Source organism: Danio rerio, chromosome 3 (assembly GCF_052040795.2).
Source record: "Danio rerio strain M-AB ecotype USA chromosome 3, GRCz13ab, whole genome shotgun sequence".
In the NCBI taxonomy this organism is placed as follows: Eukaryota; Metazoa; Chordata; class Actinopteri; order Cypriniformes; family Danionidae; genus Danio; species Danio rerio.
The window spans coordinates 27073022-27091517 of NC_141023.1; the positions used below are offsets into that span (position 1 = coordinate 27073022).

General features: G+C 34.4%; 1 protein-coding gene across 8 annotated transcripts in view; it reads left to right on the forward strand.

Moving 5' to 3' along the window:
* The window catches only part of usp7 (ubiquitin specific peptidase 7 (herpes virus-associated)), a 34114-nt gene extending 15913 nt beyond the window's left edge, over nt 1-18201 (forward strand). For all 8 annotated transcript variants that reach the window (XM_087244559.1, XM_087244560.1, XM_087244563.1 and 5 more), the window contains exons 14-31: nt 2524-2668; nt 2859-2989; nt 3552-3686; nt 5976-6077; nt 6180-6285; nt 6420-6512; nt 6595-6662; nt 8235-8335; nt 8415-8568; nt 9707-9774; nt 9870-9978; nt 10088-10165; nt 10291-10391; nt 13510-13609; nt 13766-13885; nt 14020-14091; nt 16535-16625; nt 16712-18201. In XM_087244559.1, the coding sequence (XP_087100685.1) occupies nt 2524-2668; nt 2859-2989; nt 3552-3686; nt 5976-6077; nt 6180-6285; nt 6420-6512; nt 6595-6662; nt 8235-8335; nt 8415-8568; nt 9707-9774; nt 9870-9978; nt 10088-10165; nt 10291-10391; nt 13510-13609; nt 13766-13885; nt 14020-14091; nt 16535-16625; nt 16712-16818 (1881 nt within the window). In that variant the 3' untranslated portion in view covers nt 16819-18201. The remainder of the gene's footprint in view (nt 1-2523; nt 2669-2858; nt 2990-3551; nt 3687-5975; nt 6078-6179; nt 6286-6419; nt 6513-6594; nt 6663-8234; nt 8336-8414; nt 8569-9706; nt 9775-9869; nt 9979-10087; nt 10166-10290; nt 10392-13509; nt 13610-13765; nt 13886-14019; nt 14092-16534; nt 16626-16711) is intronic.
* Nucleotides 18202-18496: the final 295 nt, after the last annotated feature.

An 18496-nucleotide genomic window follows, 5' to 3' on the forward strand; every position in this document is an offset into this window, starting at 1 on the left:
GGCACAGTGGGAAGCTATTGCTTCCAGTGGAGAGAAATTAGGGGTTGGATACCTTAGTCAAGGGCACCTCAGCTGGTTCTCTGATGATGAAAAAGAAAGTTTCAACACTTCATTTCTGGATGCACTGTCCCTTTAAAACTAATCCTGAGTTTAAGCCATCATCATGGTACAGGCACCTGAGGTGGTTAAATCGTATACAGAAAACAAACAAACTGCTGAAAATGACAGCAAATGCTGAGACGGCAAAATGCTAAGTCTCCAATAGGCCTACAGAGCGGCATTATTGCATCCTGAAGTAAAGTGAAACGGCTATGAACTCCAGCTAGATAAAGTCATTTTATGCAGAACCATAGACCTTTACCCATAAAGTATATATATAACTGTGTTCATCTTAACTGAAAACTACGTCATGTTTGCTTGCCTCATTTATCACGCACCTGTCAGTCAGTCAGCATGTCACCTTAAAGGGTTAAACAAATAATGCACAGCACTACTACGATTACAAAAAAGTTTGCTCCATTATAATTCACTTACCTTTTAATACATTTTGGTGTGATTTATAACCCACTATTAAAAAACAACAACTACTGAATGTTTTGAATGAGAAGCTATGTGTAATGTAGCCGTGGCCTGTGGTGGGATGAATTTTGGTGTGGCGCTCCGACATGGAAGAATAAATGTAGCGAAGACCATGAAGTAATTTAAAAGGGTTTTTTGTTAAATGACAATTTTTGCATTTATACAACTGTATGGCGGTATGGTAATACTTCACGTTTGAGTTTGTGGAAATTATAGAGAATGGTTTTACTCCTTCCTTCGCTTGAAATAAAAAAAAAACTTGTGCATAGAGTGAAAAATAGAAAGTTGACTCATAATTTGTTTTCTGATAAGTGAACTCGGTTGTTTGCTGGGTGCTGGATCACACTGATTCGTATACTTCTAAACTTGAGTTTGAGGGTAAAATCATAAACATTTTTAACAAAAAAAACAAGCCAACATTTTGCAATTGCAGTAATATTGCTAATTTTACTTTGTTAAATCAGTGCAGTGTAGGTCAGCAAACAAAACAGGGATGAAAACTTTTAAATGGTAGTGTATCAAATATGGTGTGTCCGCCGTGCGACCTGCTGTACACTAGATCAAAAGGCTTTTGTCTTGATTACTAACAGTTGTAGGCTGTGAAATGACTCAAATAATGTGGCATAGTGATATGGAACTGGAAATCCGTCCTTACAATGTTGTCTGTCACAAAGTAACGTGAACAGATGGATGGCAGCGACGGTGTGCATACTCTCATAACATTTTTTTTACTATTCTGAAAGGCATGGTGCAGAGTAGGGCTGTGCGATTTGGGGGAAAATATCTAATTGCAAATTATCATTATTGTTTTATTTATTTGTTTTTGACCGTTATTACATTTACTTTTAGTAATTTCAGCAATTATTTTCAGACAGTTTTTAGATCGCAATTTGAAACGCTGCGATTAGTTAATAGCAAAAGGCCGGAAAGTAAATATACATATGTAAACAAAGATATTAAATTAAAAAAAATGTTTATGATTTAATTTAAGATTCAAGCTGATTTTAATTGAAGCTTCAGCTTAATCTGTAAGTCATGGCAACAATTCTGTGACAGCTCTTTGTTCAGTGTCTGTGACTTTGAAATCAAAATATTCACATTACAACCGCTGTTTTTCTTTGGTATTTATTAGTCTATTCACCCTAATCCCACTTGTCAGTCTTTTTTACTTTTTCTTTTTCTTTTCTTTTTTTAAATTGTGGGCGCAATTTAGTTTGTTTAGCAGAATGATAGTGTGCTCACTCAATTGCCTAGTAATAAAGCCCCAGTTAAATCACACGATTTCCTTGACATAAGGTGTCGCAGGGAGTCATAAAGGACAAATGGACGTTGTGACGCAATATTCAATCATTTCTTGTGTAATGTGGCATTGTTCATATCATTTGGCATCACAGAAAGCCTAGCATGTTTAATTTTCTGAAGCGCAGCGGACTAGTTTTAAAGCACTTCACTCTATGTTATTCATTATCTTTGTTTACATATGTATATTTCTTTTCCAGCCTCATGCGTTTAACTAATCGCAACGTTTCAATTTGCTATTCGATTTCAATTATTCGCAGAGCATCACGTTCTATGTGATCTAAAAAAATTACAATTTTTCTGAAAATAATTGTGAAATTACTAAAAGTAAATGTTCACCAGCCAAATAGAATCAAGCATTCAACAGACGTTTAGTAAATGTTTTTAAAAAGTTTGACTTTAGGCTATGGACTGGACTTTTATTGCCTTATTAAAAGTAACAAAAAAAATAAAAAAATAAAAACGAATACAATCAAACCTAAATGCGTCATTGTCATCATTTTGACACACGTTTGGAGCCTTCCATTGTATTTTTTTTTAAATCCTAGTTCTGTTAAGTCTGGTGGAAACTTGTTTGAATGATTGAATGAAATTGTTACACATGCTTTGATTCTTTCCAGAATGTAATGTTTGTTTGTGTTGCAGTGGTGTAAATTTGACGATGATGTCGTTTCACGGTGCACTAAAGAAGAGGCCACTGAACACAATTACGGTGGTCACGATGACGACTTGTCAGTGCGTCACTGCACCAACGCTTACATGTTGGTGTATATCCGAGAGTCCAAGCTCAGTGAGTGCCATTAGCATCTATATGTATCATTTATCATTTTAACATCAGGTAATTTCACTTCACCTGTGACCGTATGAGTGGGAGGCACCTATAAATGAAAACTCAATCCAGCCTTTATTAAAAGCGCCCTGTGTTTGGTTGTTATGCAAGCTTATCCATCTGTGCTCATGAGTGCTGTGGTCACGTCCAGGTGAGGTCCTGCAGCCGGTCACAGACATGGACATCCCGCAGCAGCTAGTGGAGAGGCTGCAGGAGGAGAAGAGGGTGGAGGCTCAGAAGAGGAAAGAGAGGCAGGAGGCTCACCTTTACATGCAAGTACAGGTATGAGTACGTCTACATGCACGCCAATACTACTCACAGAAGGCAGCTTCTTGAAATAACCTGCTGTCCTAGTTTACATGTAAGCCAATAACCCAGCAATGCACTTAAACCATGTTCGCAAGGCATGCTTCCTAATAGTGATGTCAGAATGTACCAATGTGCATATCAATACATAAATACATAAGCTTACATACATAAGCTTACAGCAGGTGTTTTCAGTGACCTTCAAAATGTCTTCAAAGTAGATGTTTTTAAGGACAATGGAAGATTCAAGATCATTTAAAAGTCTCTGAATTTGTCAGATGTTGTGTTAAATAATTCATTAAAAGATTTGCAGCTTGTTTGTATGAACTATAAGGCTTTTACAGTCTTATTATGGGCAATTTTACATATTATTCTGCAGCATTTTGATTGTCACTTCTGCTTAAACTATATGAGACGAGAACATTTTAATTATCTGCATCTTTGAGTTTGCAGTATATTTCTTTCTTGAATCTAAAAACACAAAGTAGCATTAAAGCTCATTCAGACTCTCTGTATTGTTTACATGCATTTCCTGTAGATGGTGACAGAAGACCAGTTCTGTGGACATCAGGGCAATGACATGTATGATGAGGAAAAAGTCAAATACACAGTGTTCAAGGTTCTAAAGAGCTCCACGCTGGCTGAGTTTGTCCAGAACCTCTCGCAGACCATGGTGAGACTTAATTTATACTTTTTACTAGCATTCATTTTGGTTTTTGGTTTTTACATTCCACTAGAGAAATGTAGTTAAGTACAAATATCAAATCAAAACTGTGCATTACAATTGACCTTGTTCAGCAACTCTTCCCGAACAACTCCTATTTGTTTTATCCAGTCCCAAATGATCCCACCCAAATACAGTTTTTGGGATCATTTTCAGAAATGATTTAAAAAGCTTGTGATGGAATTGCTTTTGTAGTGTAAATGTTCTAATGCGTGTGAATGGCTACAAAACCCCAGTTACTTTGACTTGTTGTGAGAAGTTGTTCCATAATTAGATATTCACACTTTCCTGCATTGTTACAAAATGCAGATAAAATGAATTCAATTGTAGTTTCCCAGGGTGTCCACGGGATCTTAAAATGTCTTGCATCCTGTTGCACAGACGAGGCTTAAGGCTAGTCCTAGATTAAATTGCATGTTTAAGTTAAAACTTAACTCTTAAGTCTTAACTGAAAATAACTTGCAGTTAGATACCTTAAAATACCTTAGTGGCATTGTTTTGTTCAACATTTACACCAACTATGTTTTTTCTTTTCTTTTTTTTTTTACAGCATTTTTATTATAGTGGCTTAAATGTTAATTTAACTAAGGTCTAGTCCTGACTTAAGCTACGCCTTGTTTGTAAAACTGGACCTTAATGTCTTAAATTTCAAAAACAAAACTTTAGGCCTTAAAGTCTTAAGTTCACATAAATATTGTTCTGTAGGTTTTAAATCATTTTAAACTGGTCTTATATTTAAAAGACCCATCCAGTCACCAACAATCCATCTAAACAATTTTTTAATACATATGTAAGTTTTTTTATCTTTAATTATCTTATTAAATTTCTTAATTAGAAAAGTAGAAACTAGAAAAGAAAACTAAGAGCAATTACACAATTCAATAAAAACCAGCAATATATTTAATTACATGATCTTCCATTGACACAAAACGTATTTGCAGAACTAAAGGTGATTGGACATAATGTTTATAAATGGGCATGAAACAAGGTTTTATAACAGCAATGCATTAGATTTGAATAGGAATTTCACTCAATTTATTTGGACAAAAAAAAAAATCAAATATAAATATATTTATTTGTTTATTTGTTTGTTTGTTTGTAATTTTCTTCATGATATGCTTTTGACAAGTGTATACAGCTAAATACATTAACATATGTGGTTAAAAAATTACTACTTTGTTTTTTTTTTCCCTAATTCTTTTGGCCCAACCGGGCTATTACAAAAAATCATTAGTTTTTAGCCCTGTACAAGTCTAAAATTTCATTTATAATGGTCTTAAAAAGGTCTTAAGTCATAAATTTGACTTGATGAAATTGCAGAAACCCTGTTTTCATATGCATCATTTTCTTTTGCTTGCTTTTATGCTTTCTTTTTAACATGGGTTTGTTCATTCAGTAGTATTGTCCATCACTGCTGGCATTTTTCTATCACATCTCTAAAAATTACGCAACTTTTATTTCTTTAATTATGCTTAAATTAGAGGTGAAATCGCCGTGCCCAACCGACTCTGGTTTCTCTCAGTTTTTTTCCTTCACTTTCATTAATTGGTGAATTTTGTTCCTCGCCACTGGCTTGTTTGGTTTGGCACTTGAGCTGTGCATTGATAGGTTTGCTCTTCAGTGTTTGGACTTCCAGCAGTGAAAATCACACTGTACTGAGCTAAACTGAAATTGAACTCTGAAAACTGGAATGACACAGTTTCAATTTACTAGAACTTCTCTTTTAAGCTGCTATGACACAATCTCTATTGTAATAGCTCTATAGAAATAAACATGAATTGAAATTAAATAATATCTAGTTAAGCAAGCACAGAAAACGTACATTTTAAGCTAGTTTTGTTTTACTGCATTTAAATATAGTTATGGTGGAGTTTTCAAGAGAAACATGTTACAAACACCTCAACATCTATTGTTGAAACCTGAATCGTGCTGACAATCAACAAACAGTGTAAAGATAAGCTCTTAACATTTACCACACAGCAAATAACTGGCAACAGTCAGCAAAGAGAGAATCCTGCTACAGTAACCACATCTTTTATTAATGCTGCAATGCATTTTGGGAGCATTCAAAGCCTTAAAACAGCAACGTTGTCATTTTTGCTAATGGTTAGGCTAGTTGGGACAATATTTTTAAGTATGTGGTATGCACAATCTTATTCACCGTTACTTAATGTCTGAAATGAGTTACTGTTTTTGTGATTCCATGAAGATGGTCTAAGAATTTTTCTCCTCTTTCAGGGTTTCCCACAGGACCAGATGAGACTCTGGCCAATGCAGGCCAGAAGCAATGGCACTAAACGGCCGGCCATGTTGGATTATGAAGCCGATTGCAACAAGTCTGTAAGTCTGTGCATTTTTTTTTATTTTTTTAATACACTCATACTGTTTAATATAATTTTGTATGTTGGATGGGAGAATAACTCGTTTTAATGCCACAAACAGATGATCGACTTGAGTGATAACGAGAACCCATGGACAATATTTCTGGAAACTGTAGATCCAGAAATGGCCGCCAGTGGTGCAACGTTACCCAAATTTGACAAAGACCGTGAGTTTCAACTTGTATAATTTGAATATACTCGATTGTTTCAGGCTGTGTATATTTGACTCTTTTGGCGACGCTCCAAAAAAGCTACAAGTTTCCAAATGTTTTAGGATTAACTTTCTAATCTTGTTTTTCAGATGACGTTATGTTGTTCTTGAAAATGTATGATCCAAAAACCAGAAGCTTAAATTATTGTGGACATATCTACACACCTATATCCTGTAAAATACGTAAGTAGTCAAAGCTGCTGTCTGTTATAAGATTGTACATTAAGTTTATTTATTTATATCTGTTCTTATTCTACCTAAACAGGAGACTTGCTGCCCGTTATGTGTGAAAGAGCAGGGTTTCAGCAGGGAACTAGCCTTATCCTCTATGAGGTAAGCCTGTTTACACTATTGCTGACATTTATATTTATTTCTCCATGTGTAATAATTATGGATGGGAGCCATTAAATGACTAAATTTGAAGGGAATTTAAACCCTGTTTTAGCAGCTGTTAATTAGATTAATTCGAACAGTGTCTTCAGATTGTTTTATTCAATTTCATTGAGTTAAATGCATCTCATGAATGCAAACTACTATTCACAATTGCTCTGAACAGAATGATCATGTATTCTAGATGGTTTTGAAACCCCATTTATTTTACACAACCCCCCCCCCCCCCCTCCCACTATAAATACGTTGTGCTATATATTAATTCACTGCAGTGTAGTAAGAGAACTAAATCTCCTCTGAACGGCAGAAATTCCAAATGCCCGCAAAGAAAATGCTTAATAAGAAAGATTTAACTCCTTTCATCATCACAAGTTTACAGAATCTTCCCACAGAAGGATTTATTACATATGCTCAACTGAAGTTATGAAGTGAGTTTGGAGTAAAATATGTCAATAAATATGGTATGCTCATGTAGATGTGACATTTTGGGGGGAAATGCAAAATTATTTTTTTATCAGAGAAAAGCCTAAAACCTCTTGGTTATAATTTTTGTCAATATGTATATGTACTTTACATAGAAAATGTGTATGACCAATGCGAGATCATTTGTGGGGCGGTTTCAGAAAAAGCTCCAACTCATTTTCCCCTACAATTGAAATGTACAGATGTTATGATATGCAACGCAAGCACCTGTTAAAGTCATACATATTGCAGTTTTAGCACATTCGGAAGTAATAAATCCCTTTAAAATATAAATCAAATTTCGACATCAAAACATAGTGTACTTAAATGGATCATTTTATTCATTTAGTTTTATCTTTATTGATTTTATCTGGTGGTGGATAAGGAGATTCCCCCCTAAAATGTATAAAGCACTTTGGGTGTTCAGAAAAGTGCTATATAAATGTAAGGAATTATTATTTGGGGATGCATGATGTATCGGCGGCCATATCAATGTCAGCCAATAAATACTATTTTGAATGTTATCGTTATCAGAGACTTGTCCAGTGCACTATCATGGAGTGCTCCCATTCCTCACTTTCCTCACGTTGTTTATTATTTACTTATTAATAAATATTAATATATTTATTTCACTTGTTTGTTACTTAAATCCCACTTTGTTATTTAACCTATTGTTTTATGCAACAGTCAAGTTGCTTGTTAATTTGCTATGCAAAGAAAAGGAAATAATTTATTTTTGTTATGCTGATTTATGTGAAATCTTGAATATAGGTCTATGTTTATATTTATCGGCTAATATATCATCCAAATCTGGATGAAAGTTATCGATATCGGCCAAAAAATTTATATTGGTGCATCCATGTTATCATTATTTTTATCATTATTATTATTACTGTTGTTGTTGTTGTTATCTACCGTTTGAATTAACTGTTTACAAACACACACACAATGTTATATTTAAATGCTTTAGTTAGATGATCTTAAGACACAAAAACAGTTAATTGACCGTAAATAGTGGCATACTGCTAAAACATGATGTGTGTTGTGTTTTAGGAAGTTAAACCGAATTTAACAGAGAGAATACAAGACTATGATGTCTCCCTGGACAAAGCTCTGGACGAGCTGATGGATGGAGACATAATTGTGTTCCAGAAGTAAGCTTTCTCCATCTTCTTCTCTTGGTTATTTTTGCACCGGGTATTAGATCTTGAAACTGATTGTTGTCTCTGCCAGGGATGATCCTGAAAATGACACCAGTGAGCTGCCTACTGCGAAAGACTACTTCAGAGACCTGTACCACCGTGTGGATGTCATCTTCTGTGACAAGACCATTCACAACGACCCGGGATTTGTTGTCACGCTGTCAAACCGAATGAACTACTTTCAGGTTGGTGCAAAATCTGATAATGAAGATCTGAATCAGAAGTGAAGTTAGACTTTTTGCCTTGTCCGGCAATTTTTTGTAGACAGGGATGTAGGAATGAAGTCATAATCTGTTACCTGTCAGTTTATTATTGTTTTATGACCACAGAGAATTTTTTTGTTTTTATTAACAATTTTCTTTGTCGATAAACACCACTTTTATCCATCAGTAACTTATTAGGAATATTATATTGTTAAATTGATATTAGTTGAAATTTGTTCATGAGCAATAAAATAAAAACCTTTGTGTGCAGATGCAACATGCAGCATATTGAACAATATCTTAGTCTACAGCTTTTCTGTGAACAAAGAAAACAAGTATTGTTGTTTACAAATTATTTGTATAAAATGAACTGTTCGCTTCTTCATTTAACACATTAACAAAACTGAAGAATTAAGTTTAGTATCAGCAAGTATAGTAACATTTTTATGGCACACCACATATTTGCCTAGATTTAGACGGGGCAGCCTGAATAATTTCCTTATTGCATACGATGTTAGGAATAGACTGAAAATATAAGTGAACACGACACCACTTTAAATAATTACTTGCTCACATTTTGTTAAATATGATTATTTTTGTGTTATTTAGACAATGATGACCATGTTATTTTACATTTGATTGTTCAATTTCTGTAATTGCATAATGTTAGACTCCCCAGTAAACCATAAAGCATTATTTGGTTACAGGGTGTCCATAGACTCTTACAGTCCTATTGGCTTAAATTTAAAATTAAGTAGTTCAAATTAAGTATATTAAATTAGAAGTTCACTGAAATATTGTTTTGTAGGACTGATTTTAAACAGGTCTTAATTTTGCTTTATGTAAAGCTGTCCTGCTGACTTCAGGAAGTTTCTAGTATACCTAGTAAGAGCTTGATTAGCTTGTTCAGGTGTGTTTGATTTAGGTTAGATCACTTTCCAGGACACTGGCCCTCCAGAACTGAGTGTGGACACCCCTGCCTTAGTGTAATCTGTCAAAATGATAAACGGACGTCTTGCAGTTTTTATATTGTTCAATATTTATTCTGTGTCAATTTTCGGGTAACTGAAAATCCTAATGCACAAGGAAAACCCTCACATTGCATTTCATTTTTTTTCAGGTGGCAAAGACTGTTGCACAGAGGTTAAATACTGACCCAATGCTCCTACAGTTCTTCAAGTCACAGGGGTACGCCTTCAGATTTCCAGTTTAATGACTCCTCTGGCCGTCTTTGTTGTCAGACATGAATAATAGGAATGCTTTTTTATTCTCTGTCCTCTCAGGTACAGAGACGGCCCAGGCAACCCTCTCAGGCACAACTATGAAGGCACTCTCAGAGACCTGCTGCAGTTTTTCAAGCCCCGGCAGCCTAAGAAGCTGTACTACCAGCAGGTGAGAGAGGTCTTATCTTCAGCTCGGCACTCCTCTAAGGGAATTTGAGATCTTCTAAGCCGTTACGTTCAGGGCATCTGATTTATTCATGCTCTTTGCCTGCCCACAGCTCAAGATGAAGATCACAGACTTTGAGAACAGGAGGAGTTTCAAAGCCATATGGCTCAACAGTATGTTTCGAGAGGAGGTAAGAACGTGCTGGGAGGATTCTATATCTAATACACCAGCCATTGTCATGCATTTGCATAATGAGTTCTTTCACCATGTTCTGCGGACTAATGTGAATTTTTTTTTCTCTCTCCCTCGCGTTAGGAGATCACACTATATCCTGACAAGCATGGCTGTGTTCGGGACCTACTGGAGGAATGTAAAAAAGCAGTGGAGCTCTCTGACAAAGGCTCGGAGAAGCTAAGGTCTGTGTAGAAAGCACTGAATAATGGAAAGGGCAAAGACTGTTAATTTATATCTGCACTAAGGCAGCTCTTAGCTCTTTCATGAGCTGAAAAAGTGGCATTTTTCTCTTTAACAAAGTGTCAGCTGGTATTTATTATAGACCATTTTGTGTTCTGTTTTTGTTATGTTATTGAAATCTTTGGTTTGCCTTTTTTATTATTATTATTATTATTATAATAATAAAAATAATAATATTATATATATTTAGATTGTTGGTTCTGACACATTTGTTCCTTAAACAGGTCGATGATAAAATGAAATGCCCATACCTTTGCAAATGAAGTTAGATATTCCCATCCATTTATTTTCCATTTTGTCAAAAGTAACAAAGTAAACATCAAAATAAACCTAAACCCATTCTCACGTCCATCACTTCATCGCTAGAGCATAAATACATTATACATCCTCTAGTAGTGTGAAAACAAAATTACAACTAAAACAATGGCTCCTATAAATATTATTATTATCTGATGCTCATTCTACTTCAAAAACATGGGGTCAGTAAGATTTTTTTTTGTTTTTGAAGTTTAATGAGTCTATACAATAAACAGCCAAACTGTAAAATAATTGCAACAGTTAAACATTTTCAAAATGTTTAAAAATATTTACTTTGTCATAGCTGATTTTTAGCATTCATTATAAACATATGCTGCTCAAGAAACATTTACTTATTATCTGTGTTAAAATGCTTGTGCTGCTTTACATTATTGCTTAATACCATGTTATTAGAGATTCTCAAATAAAATGATCTTCATTTGAACAGCACTTTTTTTTTTTTTTTGGAATTTTTGGCCATTTTCGTTGTCTTTCATCTTTTGTACAGATGTATCTTTGTTTAGTCAAGCATTTCTTTAATATAAAGCATTTCCAAAATAAACCACTTAAAACATTGGATTATGCAACTAATGTAAAACACTCGGTGCCTTCACACTGTTAATGAAAAAAAAAATGGTTTGTTTAATCAGTGTTTCTTTCTATAGCCAATTTCTGTTTGATACTCTGCCGATCAAAAGTTTGTTGCCTTTTTTTTTTGTAAAAAAAAAGAGAAATTGAAAGAATTGTTAAATGTTTATTAATTTTAAATAACGAGCTGCTTGTATGTAGTTTCAAATGAAATAATTACTCCAGTCATTATTGCTTTTATTACTATTACCATTAATAATTAACATATTAATACACATATTAATTATGTGACTCTAAAGACTGAAGTTATAAAGCTGAAAATTTATCTTTAAAACCACAGGAATAAATTATTAAATTAAATTATAAGCTACTTTTTATAGTGCAACAACATTTCACAATTTTACAATTTGTATTGTATTTTTGATTAAATAAATGCAGCTTTGTTGAGCAGGATAAGCTTATTTTAAAACATTTAAAATCATACTGACCCCAATCTTTTGACCGGTAGTGTATAATGTACAAAAATGAGCTGATTAATATTAGTGGCTGATACATTTGTGTGTCTGCTTAAAACGTGTTTCCTCCAAACAAACCACTTTTTTTCCTTCCCGTCTTATAGACAAACTTGATTCATTGAGTTTGTCAATTGCTACTGTCTGACCTAATTACTGCATTTAGCTCAGCTTGCCTTGCTCTGCTTGAAATTCTATTTTTATTTTAGATTGAGTCATTACGATCAAATTAATTACTTGCTTCATAAATATTAAATACCAGTACCATGAGCCTATCGTGTTAGCATTGCCGCAAACATATTTGAACAGCCCGATTGTAAGTATTGTTAACCCATTTTTTTAGCTCATACAGTGCTCAGCCTATGTCAGTACACCCTTCACAAATCTTTCTTTTAAATACATATTTTTAATAATATGCTATACAGTATTATATTTGTGGATATACAATAGATTAGTTAGTACTAAAGCCAAATCTGGAGCTTATTTTAAAAAAACTTACAATAACGGTCCAAAAACTAGTACAACCAAATTTGTTATAGAAAAATATTAAATACAATTTTTAAAAAGAGGAAAAATCAAGAGAAGCAAAAAAATAAAAAAAATTTGACGACATTTTGTAGGTTGTAATTTTTTTTTTGCAATATTTTACTTGGATTTAATTGTATTATCTTTCAATTTCTAAACATGTTTGGTGGCTAAACTGTTTTTTCAATAAATATATCAGTTTAATAAATCTGTTTTGTTTAAATCAGAGATGCCTAAACTAGGGCTCATGGGTCAAAGTTGGCCCTTGGTAACCTTTGATTTGGCCCACCGTCCCATCTAAGAATGGTTGAGATTGTAATTCAATCAAATTTAATGTAACCTTTTATTTGTTTATTTTATTGTTAAGCTTCAAAAAATGAGTCAAGGCAAAGGCAGATTTTTCCATGGCTAGTGTATTCAGCATTGAACTCTGCTATGTTATAAATGTAATTTATGTTTTGTAGTTGAGCTTGGTATGTGTTTTTTTGGCCCAAGACTCTGTGATATTTTGTTTTTGGCCCTTCAAACGAAATAGTTTGGGCACCCCTGGTTTAAATGCACCATAATACATTGCCTATATTCACTGAGAAATGGATAAAAATCTTCATTTTCAAAAAAGGCTGTACTCAATTGTGCTGAGCACTGCTTTTCTCCTTTTTGTTTAGCCTATGTAATGGATTACAATCTTATATCAAGACTATCTAACGTGAATCAAATTAATTACTAGCTCTTTAATTTGAAATCTCTTCCGCTAGCTTAGTATTGTCGCCACTTGTGTACTTGGTTTGGGACTTGTGGAGTTGCTCTTAAGTGTTTCAGCAGTGACATTTACTGAACTAAATTGAACTTTAGCTGTGAAAACTGGACTGGAGCAGGTTCAGTTTAATAAAACTTCATCTATGTTAGGTTGCGTTGACAATCTACATAATAAAAACAGTTATAGTTTTTTATTGCAATAAAGATAAATTGATAGGGAAAAATGGTTTAGAAAAAAGGTTAATCCAACACTTCTAATAGATAGTTCTCACATACTGAGAGAGCTGAAATCATGCTGAGTCACTCTGATCATAATTCAGATTCTTCCCTGCTCAATGCTGATATCACTCTTTTTTTCTTTTTATTGCCCTCTTTTTTTTAGGCTGTTAGAAATTGTCAGCTACAAAATTATTGGGGTTCACCAGGAAGACGAATTGCTAGAATGTTTATCTCCAGCAGCCAGTCGAACATTCAGAATAGAGGTAAGAAATAGCTGATGCATGTCAGCCCTTAAAGCTCATCATTCACCGATGCACAACAAAAGATCTGTTCCCCAGTAAAGCCTCTCAAAATGATTTGGCATCGGAGAGGACAGGATGCTGTTCCCTTGAAATGAGTTCAATTTCTTTCCTTTACAGGAAATTCCTCTGGACCAGGTAGATCTGGACAAGGAGAACGAAATGCTGATTCCAGTTGCACATTTCCATAAGGAAGTCTTCGGGACATTCGGAATTCCTTTTTTGCTTAAGATTCGTCAGGTGTGTGTGTGTGTGTTTGAGTGCATGTGTAGGTGGACAGGTGCCATTGGTTTGTGTAGGAGGACATGGCCATTGTGCGTTCGGGATGTGTTTGCAGTGTACTTTTTTTTGAATATCCGCATTTATTTTGGCAGGGGGAACCCTTCAGAGAAGTGATGAAGAGAATTCAGAGCATGCTTGACATTCAGGAGAAAGAATTTGAGAAGGTAAGGCAAACCTGTAACTCTTGAATTTTAAAACATGCTAAATCTTCAAATGAATGGTTTAAGAAAAACATGAATATTCTGTCATTGTTTGCTTTCTCTCCACTTGTTCTGAACCTGTTTGAGTTTCTTGCTTTTGGTGAACACAATAGAAGCTATTTCGAAGAATGTTGGAATGCTGTAGCCATTGAATTCCATAGTAATTTTTTTTGTTTTGTTTTGTTTCTACTATGGATGAGATTGACTGATGGTTTCCAGCGTTCTTCAGAATATCTTGTTTTGTGGTCAACAGAAGAAAGAAGTTAATAAAAGTTTAGATTCACTTGAGTAAAAATGCTATGAATTTTCATTTTTGGGCGAATTTTTTTTTTGGTTCAACAACATTGAATGCAATTGGCATAATGCTAGGGCCAGACAAAATCTACAGACATTTTGCCATTTCGCCAGAGAATTTTGTATAAAATTTGTGGATTTATGCAGAATGATTTTGGGAGTATCATAACTAAAAACTTAATGTATGAAATAAAAAAAATAGCCTTTTTAACTTTTATTTAATGTTTACAATGTAAATTCATCTAGCTCCACTTATTTGTTAAACAAAGCATGTCTCTCATAATATATCTACTAAAAGACATATTACGAACTGTATTGTAAATAAATCAAATGAGCATTTTCATATTAGTTAACATTACTGAAATTAATTTAAAACTGAAATAATTTAAATTTACACACATTCACACAAGTAAATAAATAGACTTAACAATAGGCTAAAATCTGCAGAAATCTTCTGCGTGAGCCTACCTATTGCTCAACCAGCAATGTCTTAAATACAATGGGGAAAAATACTTAATCATTTACTAGCATCACTTGGGGGATATAATAACAAAACTGTCAACAGAACAAAATCCATGTATTTTATTAGAGAAATTAAAATGTTGTTTTTTTGTTTTGTTTTAATAGTGTTGTTTTTATATTGCCAATGAAACAGCCACAGTTTTATCTTCTAAAAGGAACTTCTATTAAATATTGTACTTTTTTTTTGTAGTTACTCGTGGTTTGAAATTTTTTCACAAACATGTTTGCATAAAGCGATTTGATTGGAGGATGCTGCATTGACACTAGGGCTGCACGATTCTGGCAAAAATTTAAAAGTTATTATGAGTAGGCTAATATTATTGCTATTTCTCAAACATATGGGAAAAAATAAATAATATTAGGACATTATTTAGAAATTGATTACCTTTTATTCCCAGCTTTTGCAGGTTTTGTTCACTAAAGTAGTGTGTCCGCTCTTTAACAAACAGTACATCACCTCACGTGTAATTTCGTGGCAAATGACACTTGAGTGAATTTTACCTAATAAATACAGCATGCTGACCATTTGGAGGTGTCCATGTTGCTGAGCAACATATTTAAAACAATGTTAAGACTTGTGCCACCGTCTTTATGCTTTTTTCATGATCTTGAAAATAAAATTGGCCAAGTTATAGAGAAACTTTATTAGGATCATGTGGGGGGTGAAATCGAGATCATCTTTTTTTTCTATTAATTGTGCAGCCCTATTTGACACTTTTACAAAGAACAGAGGCAACACAACTTAATGGACCCACAATTCAATTCCCCAATGTTTGACGTCACTGCATTTAAAGTCAATGAGTAGTGTTAACGCTGCTGCCATGTATGAATGGGGTGTTATAATGTGCTTTCAGTTTATCTTGTTTCTGCGGTGCCAGTAATTCAAATAAATATGATGCGATTTCATCTGTAAAATGTAGCTTTTTATCATCAGGTATCTGAAAACAGATTTGGTCAGTCTGGTGTACAGTAATCCTCCTTAACTGAGTGCAAACTGCCATTTTTATCTTCCTCCAAAACTCATCTATCAATGGTCCAATCGGTTCTCAAAGGATAAAGTCATGAACTGTCCAACTTATTTTTTCTTTCCTTCATTTCATTTCAATTTGATGTGCAATCTCTTTATTATTTTCATGCTGATTTTAAGAACCACTTTTCCTAGTTCACAGTCGGTGCTATGGGTGTCAAAAGACAAAGAACCAATTTTTAACTTGGCTCTAAACCATCTTTCGAGCTGTCTTGGTGGAAAAGGGGATATATGGTCTTTTGTGGCTGTTAGGCACTTATTCGTTCACATGACCATATACACTATGAAAGCAAATGGATCAGTGGTTTTCTTCTACCTCTGGATGTGGTCGACAATGGACAAGCTTGAACATTTCAGGCCCTCTATAAACTCCTATTTTGCCTCTTCCACTTGTGATTGAATTAAATTCATAATGGTCTTAAAAAGCTCTTATATTTGAATTGTAGAAACCTGTAGAAGCCCTGGATTGACAAAAATGCACCCACTTCCACATAGATTATCAAATAAATGCAATTGACAACTGACAACCAAATGTTTAAGCCATTTGTTTTTATTTTCCATCAGTTCAAGTTTGCAATAGTGATGATGGGCCGGCATCAGTATATCAATGAGGAAGATTACGAGGTGAATCTGAAAGACTTTGAGCCACAGCCAGGTATGTTACACACTCTTTCTCTCTTTTGTTGAATGGCTATTTACGTTTGTGTTATAACCTTACCCTCCTGTGCTCTTCTTCTTCAGGGAACATGTCGCACCCGAGGCCTTGGTTAGGGCTCGACCACTTCAACAAAGCTCCAAAGAGAGGTCGCTACACGTATCTGGAAAAAGCGATCAAGATTCACAACTGACAAGCCCCTCACTCTAACCGACCATACTAAAGACTTTAACCAAACCTCTTGTGTGCACCACTTTTAACACCTGCTGTCTGGGTACACAGGTACCATGTATGAAGTCTTCAGCGAATGGAGTGACTGCTGATGCTCCTGTTTTCCTTTTGAGGCTGTTCGATTTGGCTTCTCTAACTATTGACTGCCTATTTGTCTGGAAGAATGAATTGGATTTTAACAAGAAAAGGGGGAACAGTATGTCCTAGACTTTTTTTGGTTTTGATTTTTTTTTCTTTTCTTTTTTTTCCTTTTAAGTTGGTTTTTAAAAGATTTGTTACGGCAAGAAAGCTGCTGCATTGTGAGGTGGAGGCGATGGAAAGAGGAGTTTTTGTCTTTTGCAGAAGATTTAAAAAGGAAACATTCATACTTCAAGAAGAAAAAACAAACAAAGTAATCACCACAAAATGGCTAAGGCTTTTTTTTTTTTTTTGCTAGTTGCCCTGATGACATTGTTGTCTCATTTTTCTGGTCCCTTAGTGCAACTAGACAATTTTCATGTTTACACAATTCTTCTTTTTCACTTAGTTTGGTTGGAGAAATTCAGTTTGTCTTCTCTGGAGATCCTGTATAATAAAGTAAAGAGCCACCGCATCCGTTTTAAAAATAAATAAAAATAAAATGAATTGTCTGTACTTCATCTTGCACGTTGGCACTTAATATCCAAGGTTTTACATTTCTCAGCACTGTTAAATGTAATCTTTGGTTGGAGTTTGATTTGCATATTCCTTTGGTTTCTCCTTTTTGTTCTTTCCCTCCATGAAGTGTTTCTTTTCCCCTTTCGTTAGTCACCGGTTGTGGGATTATTCAGATGGGTGGGAAGAGAGTATATTTGCTCACGGCTCCAGATTCGCTGTTTTGTTTGTTGGCACGAGGCTGCAGTCGTGTAGTAGACTGGTTCGGGACGTAGAGAAACCAGCATTAATGAACCAATACTTTTTTTTCATTCATTTTGTTTTTTTCAGCACGGAAGGAATGCTCCCTAGTGCATAGTTGGCTTTGTAAAAACAATTAAAATTGTATATTTAAAGAATGAACATGTACAATTAAAAACACCGATTTGTTGGGTACAGATCAATTCAGATGTTCATATTCATTGTGTGTAGTTTTATTTTGGATTCTGGCAGTTTTCATTTGGTCTTTTTTTTTTTTTTTCCTTAACTAATTGCAACAGTTTGTCTCGTTTAAGTGCAGTACAAAGATGACCTGCAGATCACATCTTTTTTGGTTTATTTTTTTTTCTCTCCATTCTAATTCCTCCGTGTAGCAGCAGTGTACGACAACTCTTCCTGTATATTGCCTTTTTGCTGGAAAATGTATGTTGAATAAAATTTTCTATAAAAGCTACAGCCGTGGTCCATGGAGAGTTGACTTGAGCGTGTGTTCAGGTTGTTGGTGCTATAAAATGAATGATTTCTGTATGTAGAGAAACAATGCTGTCTCTTCATAGGTAGGTACCTTTATTTTCTTTCCCAAAACTTTTATGTGTGTGTGTGTGTGTATATATATATATATATATATATATATATATTCCCGTGATAGTCTCTTCACAGACTGATTTGTCAGGAGTTAAATTAATACTCTAATAAGAGTATTTTCTGCAGGTCTGTAATACACACACACACACACACACACACAGAGT